The 20,698-nt window shown below is 38.0% G+C and overlaps 1 protein-coding gene across 1 annotated transcript in view; it reads right to left on the bottom strand.

The window, feature by feature from the left end:
• Positions 1–20,698, bottom strand: part of STAT4 (signal transducer and activator of transcription 4) — a 91,894-nt gene that overhangs the window by 68,533 nt on the left and 2,663 nt on the right. The window contains exon 3 of the mRNA XM_057746478.1: positions 19,222–19,366. Within this exon, the coding sequence (XP_057602461.1) occupies positions 19,222–19,366 (145 nt within the window). The remainder of the gene's footprint in view (positions 1–19,221; positions 19,367–20,698) is intronic.

Here is a 20,698-nt window from a genome sequence, read left to right as displayed (position 1 = left end):
ATCTTAGGCTACATTTAAGTATTTGGGGGTCCAGGCTGGTACATAACCTTTGTCCTTGAAAATAATGACTTCCTACCAATGCACAGTGAAGAACTCCTTAATAAATTGGTTATCATCTTATGCACGTTATACCAGTAATATAGTAATCAATATACATCAACTCTTGGGGGTCCAAAAACGTACTCTGAGTCTCCATACTGGGTCCTCTGTTGCCTTTTCAAGCAGGGCTACATGAAAAGTCCAGATAAGATTGTGTCCGTTATGTAGTAGTGCTTGATTCTTGAAGGAGTAAGGGATTAGTCAGATGGGGTTAATGAACCTATGGTCATTGAACTTACGATTCAAATGAACCTCACGATCATGAGAAAAACTTTGAATGATGTTGGGTTGTCAAAAACTGCATTTGCTTGGAATGTACTCTGCTTATAACATGACATACTTTGGCTAACGGCCATGACTGACAGATGGAAATCTCGATGGCTCCTTCCACTGTTTCCATTCCCAACATGAGACAAACATCACATGTACCCTTTGTCCACTGATGTCAACAAGAGGGAAACAGTTTGACAACACAATGTGTTTAGACCTAGGATCTGGTAACCCCCTTCTCTACAGGATCCTACTGGCCACTACATTCCAACCTGGACTCATGCCCTCATCAGCTGGTCTTGTTGGTGTACAATTTACTTTGCAATCTAAAGTTCAGGTAAAGGAGAATTAGCTTAGTCATAATATAAAAAAATAGCCTAATGAAAGTTGAGAAATGTTATTTCAGGTTAGAAAGAAATACCTCTGATTAGCATAGAAAATTATTTTCTAATAAAATAACTGTAGATTTACAATAAATTAGAAGAAATAATCTAAAAGAATTAAAAAAAACTTTTCTTAAACATAATACATTCAATTAAGACAAAGGTGGCATATTTTGGGTATGGTTCATAATGGTTAACTTTCTTGGCTAAAGCAGAACATCACTAAAGCCTACCCCACAGATTCAGCTCCAGTATAATTACTTGCAATTACTTAGATTTCCATCTGCTCTGGTAGATTATACACACGATGAAGTCAATATCCCCAACATAAGCAGTGCTCCTGACAGAGAACCTCCTTAATGCACACTTGTTGGATGAATGAATGAATGAATAAAAGTAAACTTACTCACACTTCTCACAAATGACAATGGATTTGAGGGAGAGAGTAAATAAATCCTTGGGAATCCAGCATCTCCACCAGAAAAGCAATTCACTTATCCCCTCCACTTAAACTGGCAGAAAATAATAAAACACATTGTATGTGCGATCTACACATGATTTTTTTTGCATTGCTTTGAGCAGAGTCTCAATCTTGGCTCCACACTATAATCACCTAAAGAGGTTTTAAAAAATCCCAATTGAAACAGAATCTCTGTGGTGGGGCTGAGCCTGGCTAATTTTTAAATGTGTTTCTGATGACTCTAATAAGCGGACAATGTCGAGAACATGGACTGAGAGGTACTCTTTCCCAAACCTGTCTGATCATAAGAATCATCTGGGTTGCTCAGTCTGCAGTCAGCCCAGAGTGGTATCAAGGGTTTTAATTTTTGCCAGTTTGGAAGATATTCTAAAGAGTGACCTTTATTTTGTTTTGACAGAAAAGTACTTGTTTCTAAATCTTTAAGGCTGCCTGACTTCAATTTTCACCTTCTATAGAGTTGCCATGGCTTCTAATTTAGTGTCAACACAAAAGTAATTTATTGCAGGATTATTTTCCAGGCTATCCTGAGGCATTTCTTCTTGTCCTGAAATAATACTTCTACAACTTTCATTAGACTATATCTTTATTACTGTAAGTCGATTCTCATCTATCTAAAGTAATTGCAGCATGTGATTTTCAGGATGAATTGTTTGGACACTAAGGGCTTGGGGGAGTGCAGAGGAGGGAGAAATCAATGAGGATTTGAATGACATGGAGAGAGGTCTTGGGCTGGAACTTAATGAATGGTGGGAGGAAAGGGGAGCTGGGTTCTGGGAGAGCGCATGACAAGTCACGAGCAAAGCATCTATTCTAGGGATATGAAATACCCATGAACTAAACCCACCATTGCTCATTTTTCCTTCTCTTGCTTCTGCCTGGCATGCATCTCTGCTTTGTAAACTCTCTGAATCCTACCCCTCCTGTTCGTACTCCTAAGCCACATCTGCAACCTGCTCAATCAGAATTGGAAGTGGGGGCTGGAAATCTACATTTTTAGCGAGTTCCGCAAGCGATTTTTATAATGAAACTAACTTAGGGTGATGAATCTATCTACACAATTCAAGAGGAAGATAGATGGGACAGAAGGTCTCCGAAAGAGAACAAAATGCAACAAACTAGCGCTTCTGTTGAAATAAATTAGATATACCATTTTTCATTTATCAAACTGGCAAAGATTAAAACACTTTGCACCACTCAGTGTTGATGATGGAATGAGATTTTACCTACTGCTGGTGGGAATGTGAATTGGTACATTAGTAAAGGACAATTTGGCAATTCTTATAAGAGCCTTGACATTTTTCATACCCTTTGACATAGTAATTCCACTTTTAGAAATTTATCCTAAGGCTGTGATCTCAACCTTGGCAATTTATCAGAATCCCTTGTGAAGCTTTTATGAACTACAGATTTTTGGGCCCCACTCCCTGGAGATTCTGATTCTGCAGATTTGGGTCAAGGTCTGGGAATCTGGGTTTTGAAAATACTGATGTAATTTGGGCTTCTTCTTCTTCTTTTTTTTTTTTTAATTTCAGGTAATAGAAAAGTTAAAAATTGATGAGAACTCCATCCTCCACTTCATCTCCTCACACCTGGAGGGTAATCACACAGAACATGTTGTTCTGCATTTTTTCACTCCATAACATATATTATAGTCATTATTCTATTTCAATATATTCAGATCTAATATTTGAATAGCCATTTATGGATGTAAATAATTCAATTTTTTAAGCATTGAGATCATTTAAAGATGGACATTTGAGATCATTTTCACATTCTGTTATTTACAAATAACAAACAATGAGCATCACTGTATGGATATCCTTCTTTTTACCTGTGTTGAGAATTTCTGTATGATAAATATCCAGAAATGGAATTCGAGTCACACTAAACTTTGATATTGACAAACTGTTTTCCAAAATGGTTTTACCAAATGTGCAGACATACCTACCTTTCCCCCCAAATTCCTGCTTCATCTCTGATAGGATGCAGTAAGTCCTTAGAAGTGGGAAGTGGCAGCCCATCCAGAGATGATACTGACTAGCAGTCCTTGCATGGTGTGGAGGGCATGGAACTAGTTCTTGCTAATGGAATGCAGATATAGTGTGTCATTTCTAGACCAAGGAATCTTAGATGTGGCTATGACTTCATGCTCTTTCTCTTTCTCTAGCTCCTTTCTATCTCCAAAGACATCCCTTTGGAATAGCCAAGCCACACTGTGGAAGAAACTTGGACCCCTGAATTGCAACAAAAAGGAAAGTCACCCATTTATCTACACAGTAAATAATATGAAACCATCATGTGCATGATAAATAAAATCCTATTGTCTGATAGTTTAGTATAGTAACTAGTGTTATTCTCATTAATATCAGTTTACACTCATGTCATTAGTGGGTAGCTATATTAAAAAGAACTTTACAAGCAATTTTGATGCATAGAATTAAAACTCACCATTCTAACAGAATAATCATAAATATGAATGAAATTTTAACAATAAGTATGTGTACTTCACTTGTTTATATTGGTGAAAAATAGGAAAAAACAAATGTCCAATTAATAGGTGAATACAAATGATGCTGAAAAAGAGTATTTAATGGCATGGAATGTCATTCCATGGTTGGTTGGTTGATTATTTGACTGTGTTAAGCTTAGGATGGATATAAAACAGTATCAATTTTTAAAATAAAAGATATATTTGACTAGAAATATTGGCAGGAAATATACTATAATATACTATTTTATAATACTATAATGTTAACAGTGGTTATCAGTTAAAGTTGGGATTACAGACGGTTTTTATCCATTTTACTTTTCTATGTTTTCTAAACTTTCATTATTAGATGTGTATCACCTTTGTAATAAGAAATAAAGTTCTTTAGAAATCCATAGTTTTGATATTGAACTACATTAGCAAAAAGATAAAACCGACAGGAACTTAGAGATAAACCACGTATAAGTCTCTGGATTCGTGTTGTTTGAGGTTTACTAACTCATGAAAGGTGGCTGCCTCTGAGAGGAGACGTGAAACTAAAGCGTTCATATGCTTCTTAAAAGGCCTCCTATAGAGCAGATTACCAACAAGTGCATGTTTAATTGATGAGCAAGGTTGGAGATTAGGACCTATCTGTAGAGCTAAAAAGAGTTAAAGACATGGGAAATTAATAGCCCCCAAAATATAGTTTCTGTTTTCCAATTCATGGAAAACTATTTTTAAAAAATAAGAACCAGATGTTCTTCCATTCACTGATAAGTTCTTTCATTCACTGACAAGTGAAAAATGGGAAAATGGGTTTCATTTACAGCAGAGTGACAAAAGAAGGCATTTTCTGATGACCATGTTGGTATTGGAAGGCTGCAAAGTCTGTTCATGCAATACCCTTCCCTAGAGATTTTAAATAACAGGAAACAGATTGAAGTGGTTCAGCTGTGGTTTTAAAAACCAAAGGGTGGGACACCCTGGGTGATCCTTCTTTGCCCTTTGACTTCTTGCTTGTAGATGAGAAGAGGGGTGGGGTGGGGGAGAATAAGTACTGTTAGATACCAGTACAGCAATTTAAGATGATAATTGTAGCACTTCAACATGACAAACCACAGTTAGATGTGAGGTCTTGCATTTCATGGTGCTTGGAAAGATGTAATGGAGTGCAAACTGGAAACTAGACGCCCAGTTCTAGAAGACTTGGTAGAGTGTGCTGCATGCGTAAGATATGAAAGACCTACAGAAGAACATTGTAAAATATTGCGGAGAGAAATTAAAGACCTAAGCGTGTGGATGTTTCTGGTGATTACCAGAAGCTTGGGGATGGGGGAAGAGTGGGAAGATGTGGGTCAAAGGGCACAAAGTTGCAGGTATGTAGGATGAATAAGTCTAGAGATCTAACATACAACATGATGACTACAGTTAATAATATTGCACTGAACGATGGAAATACGCTGAGAGCAGATTTCAGGTGCTCTTGTCACACACAAAAGTGATAACTAAGTGAGATACTATTAATTAGCTTGACTGCAGTAATCCTTTCATTATGCACATGTATATCTAATCATCATATTGTACACATTAAATATATTAAACCCCTAGATTGTGGCTTTGTATCCCATCACGTAATCTCCGCTTTGAAGAATAAAAGAAGAGGTAACATTTCCAACTCATTTTATAAGGTTAGTATAAAACTGATATTAAAACCAGATAAGTAAAGACACAGACGTAGAGTACGGACTTGAGGACATAGTAAGGGAAAGGGAAGCTGGGATGAAGTGAGAGAGTAGCATTGACATATATACGCTACTGAATGTAAAATGGACGGCTAGTGGGAAGCTGCTGCATAGCACAGGGAGCTCAACTTGATGCTTGGTGACGACCTAGAGGGGTGGGTTAGGGAGGGTGGGAGGGAGGCTCAAGAGGGAGGGGATATGGGGATATATGTATAAATATAGCTGATCCACTTTGTTGTACAGCAGAAACTAACACAACATTGTAAAGCAATGATACTCCAATAAAGATTTGAAAAAACAAACCAAAACAAAACAAAAACCAGATAAGAACTGTAAAGGAAAAGGATATATTTGCAATGGATGCAAAATTCTATATAAAATATTAGCAAATCATTCAGCAATATATAAAAACTAGTTTATCTCAGGAATGTAACAATGGTGCAATATAAGAACATCAGTGATACACCTTAGGTATGGATTATAGGAAATAAGTATATAATTATCTTAAGAAATGCAGAAAAGTCATTTGATAAAATGTAATATTCATGGGAGGTCCTTGCAGGTTCAGTGGTTAAGGCTCCACGCTTTCACCGCAGAGGCGCGGGTTCAACCCCTGGTCAGAGAACTAAGATGCTGCATGCCACACGTGGTGCGGCCGAAAGGAAAAAAAAATGTAACATTCATCAAGATTTCTAAAAATATCTGTAAATCGGGATTATAAGAAAATTTCCTTTATACCATAAACCTGTAGCAAGCATTATCTTAATAAAACATTTCACCTGCTATGACTACTTCAATATTATAATGAAATTTCTAAACGATGAGAAAGAAATAAGCATAAATCTCAAAAAGGAACAACCAAATCTCTCCTTATTTGCAGATGATATGATTGTCTAGGGAAGTGAAAAAGAGAGTCAACACAAAGTTAGAATCAATAAGAGAGTTCGGGAAAAGTTGTATTCAAACATCAGTATTTCTATGGACTAGCAATAATCATATAGAAAATGTAGTTGAAAAAAGATATCACACACAGGTGGCCAATAGGCACATGAAAGATGGTCATCATTGCTAATTATTAGAGAAATGCAAATCAAAACTACAATAAGGTAACACCTCACACCAGTCAGAACAGCCATCATTAAAAAGTCTACAAATAATAAACATTGGAGAAGATGTGGAGAAAAGGGAACCCTCTTACACTGTTGGTGGGAATGTAAACTGATGCAGCCACTATGGAAAACAGTTTGGAGGTTCCTCAAAAAACTAGAAATAGTTACCATATAATCCAGCAACCCCATTCCTGGGCATATATCCAGGCAAAACTATAATTTGAAAAGATACATGCACCCCTATGTTCAGAGAAGCACTATTTACAATAACCAAGACATGGAAACAACCTAAAGGTCCATTAACAGATGCATGGATAAAGATGATGTCACACACACACACACACACACACGCTGGAATATTACTCAGCCATAAAAAGAATGAAATTATGCCATTTGCAGCAGCATGGATGGACCCAGAGATTATGATACTAAGTGAAGTAAGTCAGAAAGAGAAAGACAAATACCATATGATATCACTTGTATGCAGAATCTAAAATATGACACAAATGAACCTATCTACAAAACAGAAACAGACTCATACACATAGAGAACAGACTTGTTGCCAAGGTGGAGGGAGGTGGGAGAGGGAAGGATTCAGAGTTTGGGATTAGAAGATGCAAACTAGTGTATACAGGATGGATAAACAACAAGTTCCTACTATGTAGCACAATATCCTGTGATAAACCATAATGGAAAAGAATATGAATAAGAATATGTATATATAACTGAATCACTTCACTGTATAGAGGAAATTAACACAGCATTGTAAATCAACTATACTTTGATAAAATATATAAAAAAAATTAGAGTACATAAAAAGTACCACTCAAATATTAATAAAATGTAAAAAAAAAAATCTAGTGATAAACCTAAGGAAAGATATACTATAACCTTATGGTGAAGGCTTAAAAATAACACCAAAGAACATAGAAAAAGAATAACTGTAGTGACATACCATGTTCAATGATGGAAAGATTCAGTATCATGAAAGTGGAATGGGTAGTGAAAAGGAATGGCAGAGGCCCTCCTAAGAATCACTGTGTCATTGTCCTGTGTTTTATTGTCTGAGAAACTTCAAAATCTTTTGCACTCCCGGAGTACAAAGAGTTAGAGCTCTTGACTTAGCTCCTGAGGAGCTGGTATTGGTTCAGAAAGACCACCTTCCCCTTCCTAGGTGAAGGCTAGTCCTGTACGACTGTCTCTGGCTCCCTTTCACTTCAGCCCCTCCTCCTCTCCTGAGTTAGTACACCTTTTCCAGGCTTCCAGATGCTTAGTGTTCCTTCCTTTGAAAGGTTTCTCAGCTTTTGCTGCCTCTGGTCCCATCCAGTCCGAATTCTCTCACATGTACCACATACTCTAAAAACACTTCTTCCCAAAGACAATTCCCTCCATTCTTAGAAATTGCTGATCTCAGCAAGACAATCTTATCATGTGAACTGAGTTTATGGACTCTAAACTGCATTTGCAATAATGACATTATATTTGCTCCATTTATTTAGGGATACTCATTGCAACAAGGCCACATTCACATTTTCAATGTCAGTTAAACTCTTCATGTATTAAACAAGACACTGAGCCCTTACTACATGCTGGGCTTGTGTTAAGCTCTGGGGATGCAAAGATGAATATGCCTAGGAGCTCACAGCCTTGCAGAGGAGACTATGTAGACACATTAGTTCCAGTTACTTCCCATTAACTTTCTACTACACTCCACTTAGAAGTTATCAAACTCATCTTGTTAGCCCACTTCCTTCCCCGAACCTAATCTTCATTATGCATCAACATCATGTAATCACCCAAACTAAAACTCTCAATCATCTCTCATTCCTTGCTCTTCTCTCTCACACATTTCATATCTGTTCACTCATTGTGTAACAATTCTTTTACCAAGTTCTCTCTCCAACACATTTCTTTTCATCCTTGTCATTGCCTAGCCCAGCATCGCTTGAACTACTGCAGTAATATCCAAACAGGTCTCCATGCCTCCAAGCTCACCTCTGCCACACTATCCTCCACACTGTTGCCATGAAGCCTCTGTCTCTGTCTCTAACTCTCTCTCTCTCTATCTCTATCTCTACTCTTTCTCTGGGAAGACTTTTCATTGTTCATAGAAGGAAACAGAATAGTCTAGAGGAGGAGAAATGGTGAGTTGATGGTGTAGTGAACTACAGAGAACTGATGAGATATTAATTTTTCCCAAAATAAATCCTGACAGAGATGAAGTAAGTTATGAAGACCTGGTAAATAGGAAAGGCAGCTGTTTTTTAAAAGTTTGATATGGTATGGCTTATTTTCTCATTTCCACATCTTTCTACTGAGGCAGAGATCACAGATTAAAGGACAGAAAATAAGCAGGTTCTTGACTCCATAGGCACACAGGAGGTTCTTCTCGTTCTTCTGGTAAAAATAGTTCTTGGCTACCTGTACCATTTTAGCACCGCACTGTGCACTTAGGAGCCCACTAAGCAGCTGGGAGTAATATCACTATGTTTTCAACCAAAGAAGCCAATCGGAGGATTATGATAATAAGTGCTGGTGATCAACTAAGTACCAAGTACTTGGCTTTGGATTCTCATTTTTTAAAAGGAAGTAGTGTGAGAGATAGGGGTCAACTGAGCAAATCTTTTGTTCCCCAGGTCATTTCAGGAGAAATCAGTAATGTAAGCCCAGATGGCACCTGCTGACTTGGTGAGAAAACCAGCTTCTTCCCCAACAATGAACTTTTCATTGATAAATTACAACGTACACCGTAAAAGTGATTTTGCAAATTTCCGAGTCACAATGGATTTAGAACAGCGTAGCCAGCTTTCCCATGCATCTTCGTCTCCATGAGATAGGAACAACTAAAATAAGAAACTAATTTTTAAAAAACTGAATTATACATTCTCCTACTTTTAAGGTGAATATCTGCTCAGCTTTTTCTTCACTGCCACCATAACACTCCCAGCATATGAAACCCATGGGTAGTAAAAGTCAGCTTCGGACTCGGAACATTTTCATATCCTCTTCCTCAACTGGCATCCGTATTTCTCCACCCATGTTCTCAATGGCAAGGTTAGTCATCACACTAGGGGCTATGGAAATCTAATTTATTCTTGGGGGTGGCTGCTGCCTCTGGGGTTGGCAATTCCTCTAAATCTTCTGTTAGTCTGTCAGGCCGGCAGATTCCGGCCTCATCCCTGTGTCTGGACTTTCCATGACAGCTCCTGGATAAACTGCACGGGCTTCATATTTCCCAAAACCAAGAGCTGGACTTGACTTTTCATCATATGAATTAGTTTAGGTTTTTTTTTTTTTCCCTTGGGAACACCATAGCTAGTTTTTGAGTTAGGGAAAATGAAACGTATCCAATCTCTGGCTCAGTTCTCTAAATTCAGATGATTTAAGGAGAGGGAGAGTAGGGGCTAGAATGAGCAAAGAAAAACTTTCAGCCTTAGGAGAATTCTCCAATATTCTTTTGCCTACAGCAGATAAGGGATGGGTCTTTCTAGAGAGAAAGCTTGCTCTGTATAGGTTTTTTTTTTTAAAAAAAAAACCCCTATACTCATGTCACACTTTGGCTTAAAAACCTTTGATGGCTCCCCATTGTCGAAGTCCGAACTGCTTAGCATGGCATCCGAAGTCCTCATACAACCCGCTTTCAATGTTTGAGGTGCCCAGCTTGTCTGAGGGGTGGGGGTTCTCCTGCTGTGTTCTTGCTCCTGCTTTCCCCTCTGCAGATGATTCCCTTTCCTCCCTTCTTCTCTTCAGAGAGTTCTGACCCATCCTCTTAGAACCAGCTCAAATGCTCCCAACTCTGCCAATCACGACTGCAGATCCCCCGACCGTGGTGCCTCCCACACTGCATCATATTTATTTGCACTTTGGTCTCCATTCTAGATTGCAAACTTTTGGAACATCAGAGTTTTATTTATGTCCTTTTCCCCTTGTATTTTCTGCAATCATTACAAGTCTGCTGTTAAAATTCATGAAACCAATATTCAATCAACAAATGTCTGTGGAGTAGGTGCACAGTATATGCCAAAGCAAATTATATAAGGCCTACTTTAAGAAATCCAAACTAATGGGACTTCCCTGGTGTCGCAGTGGTTAAGAATCTGCCTGCCAATGCAGGAGACACAGGTTTGAACCCTGGTCCAGGAAGATCCCATATGCCACAAAGCAGCCAAGCCCATGCGCCATAATTACTGAGCCTGTGCTCTAGAGCCCATGAGCTGCAACTATGGAGCCCTCGAGCCACAACTACTGAAGCTCACATGCCTCGAGCCCGTGCTCCACAACAAGAGAAGCCACTGTACCGCAACAAAGAGGGGCCCCTGCTCGCCACAACTAGAGAAAGCCCATTCGCAGCAATGAAGACCCAATGCAGCTAATTAATTACTTAATTAATAAAAAAAAGAAATCCAAGCTATCATTTGGAATGTAAAAGCGTGCACTATAGAAAAAGTAATTATTTCATAAAGAGGGAAAGAACAAATCATTATAGATAAGTAATGAATTATAAGAGAAGACAATATGAGGGAGACCAATCTAGGCAGGCTTGGATAAGATGAAGTCTTGGAGGAATGTGCACAAAATGATGCATGAATGAAGTTTCAGGTGGGTGGAGCCTTGAGTTGATCACGCTGGATTTTCAGTTTACCGTGATGTGCCAGGACAAGGATTGTGATGTACACCACCCGCCTCTGTTGGCTGTCCCACATTATGCAGTAAACAAAACCTTGATCACCAACTCACATTTCATCTTAGGTGGCACAACATGCAGGTCTCTTAGCCCTTGAGATATGAGCATTGTGATACTGGCATCAAGTAATTATCTCAGAGGAAAACCAATTTTGGGGGTGTGTGCTGAGGACTTGGGGAAATAACTGTGGCGTGAAAATGACAAACTGGCTGCCGCCCATGTGCAGAAAATGACCTGAAAGACTGAACCCTCCAATCAGCTCCTTCAGAGTTAACACCGAGTGGCTACACCAGGCTCTGTTCAGGCTGGAGGCTGAGGTGGCCTCTCTTGCATGTGGTGTACAGAGGGGAAGGAAGAGGAGTGAACTGAGAAAGCAGCATGAGTTAGAGGATACGATCTGGCAGATTTAGAGCTGCTCAGCAGTTAAAGCAACTTTTTTCTCCCTCATACTGCAAAAATGTGTCTCTTATCCTCCACCTTGTCACATTAAAATCTCATGTTGCCTGATACTCAGAACCAACAATAGGAGTTTTACAGACTGGACAAGGTGGAACCACTGTTTGCCCAACTTTCGAGGAGCTTTCAACTTCAACACGTATTTTGTTCAAGCAAATCCAAACACCTCTGAGAAAGAGGCCACAAGAGTGCAGAGAATAGAACATGTGAGGTGTGGGTTGCACTTGCCTGTGCCCCCTCACACACAGAGTCTAAAACTCTCACTAATAGACTCATTACCCTGGTGGGTGAAAAATACTCTATAGGTGGTGGGATTACTAACCACAGAGTTAACACCAAAACCCTGAAGTCAGCCTTCTAATAGATGGAGGTTTTTTTCTATTATCAGACAAGTTTGCTGTTGGCTGTTTCTCCTTACTTCCCTAACACTAATTTGTGAGGGACAGCCATAAAAGTTCCTATAAGTTAAAAACAAAAATGAAGGAGGTGTGAGTTTTTTAGACTGTAACTTCATGACTTCCTCCAATTGTATTCCTAGTGCTTAAGATTTGACTGATGACATAATAACTCATTAAATATTTGTTGACTAGATGATAAGATTTGTTATGTGATATTTACAGAAGACTCAGTACAAAGTGACAGACGAGGTATGAGAGTGAAATGATGGATTCATTTGCCTGTTAGCAAATGGTAACAAAAACCACACAATAGAATTTCAAAATGCAAATGTAATAAATGGGTCAAAGAGGATATTTTATATTGATTTTTTAAAAGTTGAATTCACCATCCCCATATCCCCCCCTCCCATGACTCCCCCCCACCCTCCCTGTCCTGGCCCTCTAAGGCATCACCCATCATCGAGTTGATCTCCCTTTGTTATACAGCAACTACCCACTAGCTATCTATTTTACAGTTTGTGGTGTATATATGTCTATGCTACTCTCTCACTTCGTCATACAGCTGATTCACTTTGGTGTACCTCATAAGCTGGTACAAGAGTGTAAAGCAATTATATTCCAATAAAGTGCTTAAATAAATAAATAAATATATAATTTAACCTAATTGGGGGAAAAAAAGTTGAATTCACCAGTATTGTCTTGTACTTATGCTCCTCACAACATAGCAACAAATACACAAAGCAAAAACTTCTAGAAGTTTAGGAGAGTTGATAAACCCATAGTAATGGGAAAGGATTGACTTCAGTATGTTGTTTTAAAAAATCAGTGGAATTTTCTAACACGTCTCCCTGATTGTTTCTTGACTAACTACAATTCATTTAACAGTCAGAGTCAGCTTAAAAAGCAGAAATCAGTTCATGTCACACCTCCACTCAAACCTCCCAATGGCTTCCCATCACACTCAGTACGAGACTGAGTCCTGACCAAGACCCACAATCTTCTGCACCAGACAGCCCAGCTTACCTCTTTGATCTCATCACTTTGTTATTTCATGTTTTAGATACAGCCTTGTAAAAACTACAGTTTGTCTTAGAACTGCTCATTTTTGTCCACATAATGGATATTTTTTCTGATATCTTATTGTGCACTTTCAATCTTTCATGCACTCTATTTTCACTTTTTGTAGTGGTACTTTTGATATTTTAGCATATGTGCTTAACATCTGTGTCTCATTCCCTTTAGTAGTTCCTTCTGCGAGCCTATCTTTGTAGTGAACTTTAAATTTTGTATAATAATTGAGCTGGGTATAGAATTCTAAGTTGATGGATATTGTATTCTAGCTCTGCAAAGAGGTTATTCCACTCTTCTCTCACTTGATTCTGTTTTAAATTTGGCTTTCAGTTTCTCTCTCATTTCTATGTAGGTAATATATCTGGTGTCTCTTGCTACTTTTAGGATCTTTTCTTTCTCTCTGGTGTCCTGCAGTTTCTTTTTATTTATCATGCTTGGGACCTGTATTTCTAGAATCTAAGAATATACGACAGCCACCAAGTCAACTCCTATTCACAGTCTGTTTTATAGTTTAAAATTTTGGGGTTCTATAACACCTCAATTTGTGATAAATTTATGCATTTAAAAGTCTGTTACATTTTATCCAGCATTTCTATGTATTTTTAGTGGGACAGTTTTTAAGTTTAGCTAGCTAGAGATAGAAGTCAAAACTGGACTTATGGAACATTTAGATGTAAACAATGAGAGCACTGCATATTAAAGTACATAAAAAGTTCCTCTCAAAAATGTATAGTGTTAAATTCATGTATAAGAAAGAAAAAGGCTGGGAATAAAGTAAGCATCTGAATAAAGAAGTTAGAAAAAGAACAAAAAATTAAACTGAAGGAATTAGACATATACAGCACCAGATATGTACATAATATATGTCCATTTCTAGTATGGACAAGAATACGGAGCCAGATCTCTTACTCTACTGGGAGAGTGTAAACTTGCATAGCCATTTTGGAAAACAATTTTGACATGATCTAGTACAATTAAAGATATACATACTCCATGATTCAGTATTTCACTCCTAGGTATACAGCCCAGAGAACTGCATGCATATGTGCACCAAGGGGCACACAAAAGAATATGCAGACCAGCAGTGTCTGAAATAGCAAAGAAATACTGGAAATAACCCAAGTGCCCATTAACAGTAAAACAAATACACCGCGACATAGTCACACAACAGAATACTATGTAGCAATGAAAATGAATGAACTACTGCTACATACAACAACATGGATGAATCTCAGGAACTATGCTGGGTGAAGAAAAGTTGTGAAGAATAAATATAATGTGATCCCATTTGTGTGACATTTGGTAACTTGCAAACCTCTCTACTATATCGTCTAAGGATGCCAATATGTATGGTAAACTAACAAAAAGGAAGAGACTGATAAATGCAAAATTTAGATTAGTGGTTACTGCAGGTGGGGAGAGAGCAGAGTGGAGATGGCGGTGGGGGCACAGGAGGCTACAAAGATGCTGATAGCAACTGAGTATAAAATGTCAACAGCAGCCTGCCCTACCATCTGTGTGTGTGTGTGTGTGCACGCGTGCGTGCGTGTGTGCGTGTGTGTATATATGTTAAGAATAATGTTCATCAAATATGAATATGGTTATATCTAGGAAGCAGATTTTGGATTATTTCATATTTCCTTTGCATATTTTTGTATTGCTTCAATTTTTAAAATTGCGAATATGCACTGTTTTAATTTTTTTATAGTCATCCTGAGGGAGAAAGAGAAAGGTTGTTAGAGGCTGAATATTTGTGTCTCCCCACTTCATATGCTGAAATCCCTAATGTGATGGTATTAGTGGGTAGAGCCTCTGATAAGTGATTAGGTTATAAGGGCAGAGCCCTCTTGAATGGGGTTAGTGTTCTTTCAAAAGAGAACCTAGAGAGCGTCCCTGTGAGGTTACAGTGAAAAGACAGCCATCTATGAACCAGAAACCTGAATTAGACACTGAATATGCCAGCACCTTGATCTTGGGCTTCCTATCCAGAACTGTGAAAAATAATGTCTTTTACTTAAAATCCACCCAATCAATTGTATTTTTGCTATAGCCTCCAGAATAGACTAAGACACAGACAAGAAAATACATAAGGAAAAAAGATTTTCAACAGAAGATCCAAGAACAAAGATTCAGCAATCAGGCTCTGAGGTATCAACCCAAATGTGTTGAAAACTCATGCCCACACAAAAACCTACACATAAATGTTAATATCAGCTTTGTTTATAATTCCCTAACATGGATAAAGAAACTGTAGTATCTCCATGAAAAGGAATATCATTCAATGATAAAAAAGAGCTATCAAGCTACAAAAAGACACTGAGGAAACTTAAAAGCATATAACTAAGTGAGGAGAGACAATCAAAAAGTCTACATACTGCATGATTTCAACTATATGACATTCTGCAAAAGGTATAACTATAGAGTAAAAAGATTAGTGGTTGCCAGGAGTTAGGGGATGGGGAGGGAGGGATGAATGAACTGGCAGAGCAGAGGAAATTCTCAGGGCAGTGAAACTCATATGGCGGATACATGACATCATGCATTTGTCAAAACCTACAGAATTGCACAACACAGAGAGTAGACCCTAATGTAATCTCGGACTTTAAGTTAACAATAATGTACCACAATAGGTTCATCAACTGAAACAAATGTAAAAACCAATGCCAGATAATGATATGAGAAACTGGGGAGAGGCAGATGGAGAAGGAGTATTTGGGAACTTTCTATACTATCTGTTCAATTTTTCTGTAAGCCTAAAACTGCTTTAAAAAATAAATTCTATTGGTTTCTTAAAAAGGCCCAAGAACAGGGTGAAGCATTCTTGAAATAGCTGGGACAGATATTTATTTTTAGTAACTCCAACACAGTCCTTACCACATGCTTTGCAATTTTTTTTTTAATGCTCCTAACATCCCTGTGGGGTAGGTACAGGTGTGATTCCACTGACACTACTAAGGAAACTTGAGAGAGTATGAACATCTTGCCCTGGGTCACACAGCAAGCAAGTCACAGAGCCAGGATTCAACCCAATACAGTCCTTGCTCCTGACCTTGACCTGAGGCTGCCTTCCCTTAAAGGGACTAAGGCAATCTGGACATCAGTGTTCACTGCTTCCACCTCGGAGGTTGCTTTGACTCTCGGTTCAGTGGTTTGGCTTAATTTGTGTTTTGTAACAAGCCATTCTAAATTCTTATCAGAAGTAGCTGGGATATAAATAGTATATTAAAATATGGAAATTGGAGACCTCAGTTGCTCTCTGAAGAGCTAAAATAAGTTTACCTTATACCTGCTTAGTTCCCCTGGTACCATATTGTTTGCTCTTTTATGCTGTAATAGTTAAAATGGATTGTATTTAAAATCCCAGAGGATGAAAATGTTCAAACCAGGTAAGCACAGTGTCAATATTCTTTCAGCAGGAGGTTTTTTTTTTTTTTTTTCCTTTTGGGGGAAGGGGGATCTTGTTTTATCAAAAAGACTTAATATAACTGGCGATGTTCTTTACTACTATTTTCTACTGTGTCTGAATTTATACAAATACCAATGAGTATCATTTATAAATCAAAGGAAAGAGTAAGTGTTTTTGTCCATTCAAAATCCCTAACCAACCAAACTCTTTTTGGAGTTTCTAGTTTGTAGTAGAACCATGGTGGGTACTAGAGGGACGAGGAAGGTCACAAAAGGAGCTCAGAGTTGTACCTTCAAAGAGCTCGTGGCCTGCTGAGACATCCAGCAGAGATGAGATGCTGCTCATCTTGCAGCCCAAGCTCCACGAGTAATGCGAATAAGGGGTGAGGCACAGGTGCAGGCGTTCCCGCTGCCCTGGGGCCTGCACAGCTCCTCTAGGGATGAATGGGAGCTGCACTGGGGGAAGAGAGATGGCAGAGCTATCCCGGCCAGGAGACTGTCATGGACAAAGGCTCAGGGTCTTTCTAGGGCGAGCCTGATGTGCTCAGGACAAGGAGCAGATCTACTTTCCTGAGGCAGCAATATTGAGGAGCTTGGGGCAGTTTCCTGGAAAAGGTCAATAGAGACAAGATGCTGGGAGGCCTGTGACATAAGCAGAGAGGTTTGTGCTTGAGCTGAAATGTGACTGGGAATTACCGCGGGTTCTTGGGCTCCCTCACAATCTCATCCCCACTCAGAAAAATGATGGGCTGGATACTCACACTTGATTTACACTAAGAAGATCCTGCTGCTTTCCCTATCAACAACAAGGTCCATTTTTGAAAGCCTATTTTTTTGTCTTTTGTCTTTTTTTTTTTTTGCCAGAATAAAAATCTCTGGTCTTTCTTACAATCCCCAAAGGTAAATAATAATCATCCTTATTTACATGAAAAGATACAGGAATTTAGAAAAATTAAGTGACTTGCCCAAGGCCAAATTTTGAGAATCATAATTTCCAAAGACCCCAAAATGCATCACCCATTTTATCCATCCATGTCCCTCTAGCAAAGACCAAGGGTCAGCAAACTTTCCCATAAATGGCCAGATAAACATACTTAATACAGACACATACACACACATACACGATACACATATACACACTTTTATTTTAGGCTGTGGGTCCATACAGTCTCTGTCACAACTACTCAACTGTGCCACTACAGTGCAAAGGCAGCCAGAATCAGTATGTAACTCACTAAGCTACGTTCCACCAAAACACAGACATTTGAATTTCCTCTATTTTTCATGTCACAAACTTACTTATTTTACTTTTACTCTTTTTCAACCACTTAAAAATTCTTAGTCATGGACCATTACAAGAACAGGCAGTGACCACATTTGACTTGTGGGTAGCAGTATGCCAAACCCCTGTTTTAGATTTAACGATTAGAGCACTAGCTAATAAAGCCAAGATTAAATGTCTTATCTCTGGAAGAGATGGTTTGCTTTACACTGTGAAAAATCCTGTTTTGTTGGCAGCAAGTTCATTTCCTATCCCCGGCCTGGTGTCTTACAAATTTGTAGAGAGTTACAAAGGCAAAGATAACAATAAAACAACAATGAAAAAATCCAAACAACAATGAAACAATAACGACAATAAAAGACAACCCCAAAAAACAATGAAATCCAAACAACAATAAAAAGTGAATATCTCTGTCCCTTTCACAAATGTCAGTAACATCAAGCACATTTCTATTATAGTCTAGGAAAAATGTTCTAACAATGCATTAATTATAAGTTTGAGATTCTAAAGATGCCTCACTGAGAAATAGCACGTGTATATTGCTTGTTCTCTAATATGCTGTATAGGCACTCAGTAAATATTAGAGCAGTCCATGTTTAGAGTTTGTTTCATTAGCATCTCTGTGTTTACGTCAATAGTAGCCTGCCCTTCATTCTTTAGATCCCTGTTTCACTCAACTTCATTCATTCATCCCTTTAATCAATGACTATTACACATCTATCATATGTGCAGCTTTGTGGCAGGCACCGGGAATTCAAAGCTGAATGCTAAAGTCCCTGCCTCAAGTAACCCACAATTTGAAGAAGAAAAACATAGAAATAACACTAATGTAGAATATATTGAATGTTATAGTACAGATGTGTCGCAGGTGTTATGGGAACACAGAGGTGGGCTTTGCCTGGGTGAACTTTTGGAATAGGAAGCTACAGGGCACCAAAGAATGCTTTTGAAGTTTGAACCAAATCTGGAAGGGTCCATACAACCACAATGCCTCCACCTATGAATGAGAACAATACCAAATCTAAATTATTACATGAGAGACAAAGGCAAGGGAGGATGGAGGGATAGCTGTGACACTAGCATCTTTCAAATCCCTGATCCACGTTCTCAATTTGATCATAAGTAGTAAACAGTCACATGCAAATCACATGCCCTCCCACTCATAGTGTATTTTAGATTCAAAAGTTCATGATAAAAAAAAAAAAACAATATTGGGTAATGAAATAAAATTGAAGCCAAAATTTAAAATAGAGAATTCAGCTTTTTCCCTCTTAAATCTGGTTTGGAAATAAGGTAAGGCTACATAATTTTTTTCACTGAATTTAAAACTTATAAATCCAAATATTTAAGAAAAGTACAATGCATTCTCACCTGAAGGACTTTCCTAATTCTTTTTAGATTGTGTATTAAAAGCAGATTTTTCTCTTTGGAAACGCGACCTAACTGTTCATCCAGTTGTATTAACAAGTTTTGAAGAAGAATTGTTGCCATGGTTTCATTGTTAGACGCTGCCTCCCTAAAAAACAAAAGTGTTATTACATAGCAGGAAACAACTTAGTAAAATGTCTACTTCTTTTTTAACCATAATCATTTTCAAGTGATAAATATATCCCACAGTGATACGCATTTAATGATTTTTTTTTTTTTTTTTTGGCACACGGGCTTAGTTGCTCCGTGGCATGTGGGATCTTCCTGGAGCTGGAGATCGAACCCATGATCTCTGCATTGGCAGGCGGATTCTTAACCACTGCGCCACCTAGGAAGCCCGCATTTAATGATTTTTAAAAATTAAACTGTAAACATGAAAGTATATTCAACATCACTAATCATTAGGGAAATGCAAATCAAACCATGAGATACCACTTCACACCTATTAAGATGGCTATTATCAAAAACACAAAATAAGTTTTGGTGAGGATATGAAACTGGAACCCTTGTGTATTGCTGGTGGCAATGGAAAATGGTACAGCCATTGTTGAAAATGGTATGGAGATTCCTCAAATTATAAACATAAAATTATATATGATTCCACTTTTGGGTAGATACTCAAAAGAACTGAAAGCAGGGACTTGAGTAGATACTTGTACATCAACATTTGTATTATCTTTATTCACAATAGCTGAAAGGTGGAAACAACTCAAATGTTCACTGAAGGATGAATGAATAAATAAAATGCAGTATATACATACAATAGACTATTATTCAGCCTTAAAAAGGAAGGAAATTCTGATAAACGCTACATGAAAGAACCTTGAAAGAATATGCTAAGTAAAATGTCAGCCACAAAATAACAAATCTTGTGTGATAACACTTATATGAAGCACCTAGACTAGTCAGATTCAGAGACAGAAAACAGAATAGTGGTTGCCAGGGGCTGTGATGGAGAGAATGATGGGGTTATTATTTAATGAGTACACAGTTTCAGCTTGGGAAGGTGGACAAGTTCTGGAGCTGGATGGTGGTGATGGATGCACAACAATGTGAATGTACTTAATGCCACTAAACTGTATACCTAACAAATGGTCAAAATGGTAAATTTTGTGTTATGTCTATTTTATCACAACAAAAATTTTAAGATGACTATTTAAAGCAAAAAAAAATTTTTAATTGTGCAAGGTGAATAGAGCTTTAAAAAATGTAAAACATATTAAGAAAAATATTTACATTGAGTCTGTGATAGAGAATGGATATAAACAATAGATTTATTTCTTGGCTTTTTAATACTTAGAAAATCACTGGGGTTTGGCTTATCAAAAACAAAGCACTAGAACCATTATGTTTTCATCTACAATCAATGGATGAAACCGGAAAGGACAACGATTCTCCTCCCTTAAGGAAGCTTTCCAAA

The sequence above is a fragment of the Hippopotamus amphibius genome, chromosome 8, assembly GCF_030028045.1.
Source record: "Hippopotamus amphibius kiboko isolate mHipAmp2 chromosome 8, mHipAmp2.hap2, whole genome shotgun sequence".
NCBI classification, from domain to species: Eukaryota; Metazoa; Chordata; class Mammalia; order Artiodactyla; family Hippopotamidae; genus Hippopotamus; species Hippopotamus amphibius.
The sequence above is the reverse complement of the archived record's forward strand: the minus strand, read 5'-3'. Positions and strand labels throughout refer to the sequence as shown.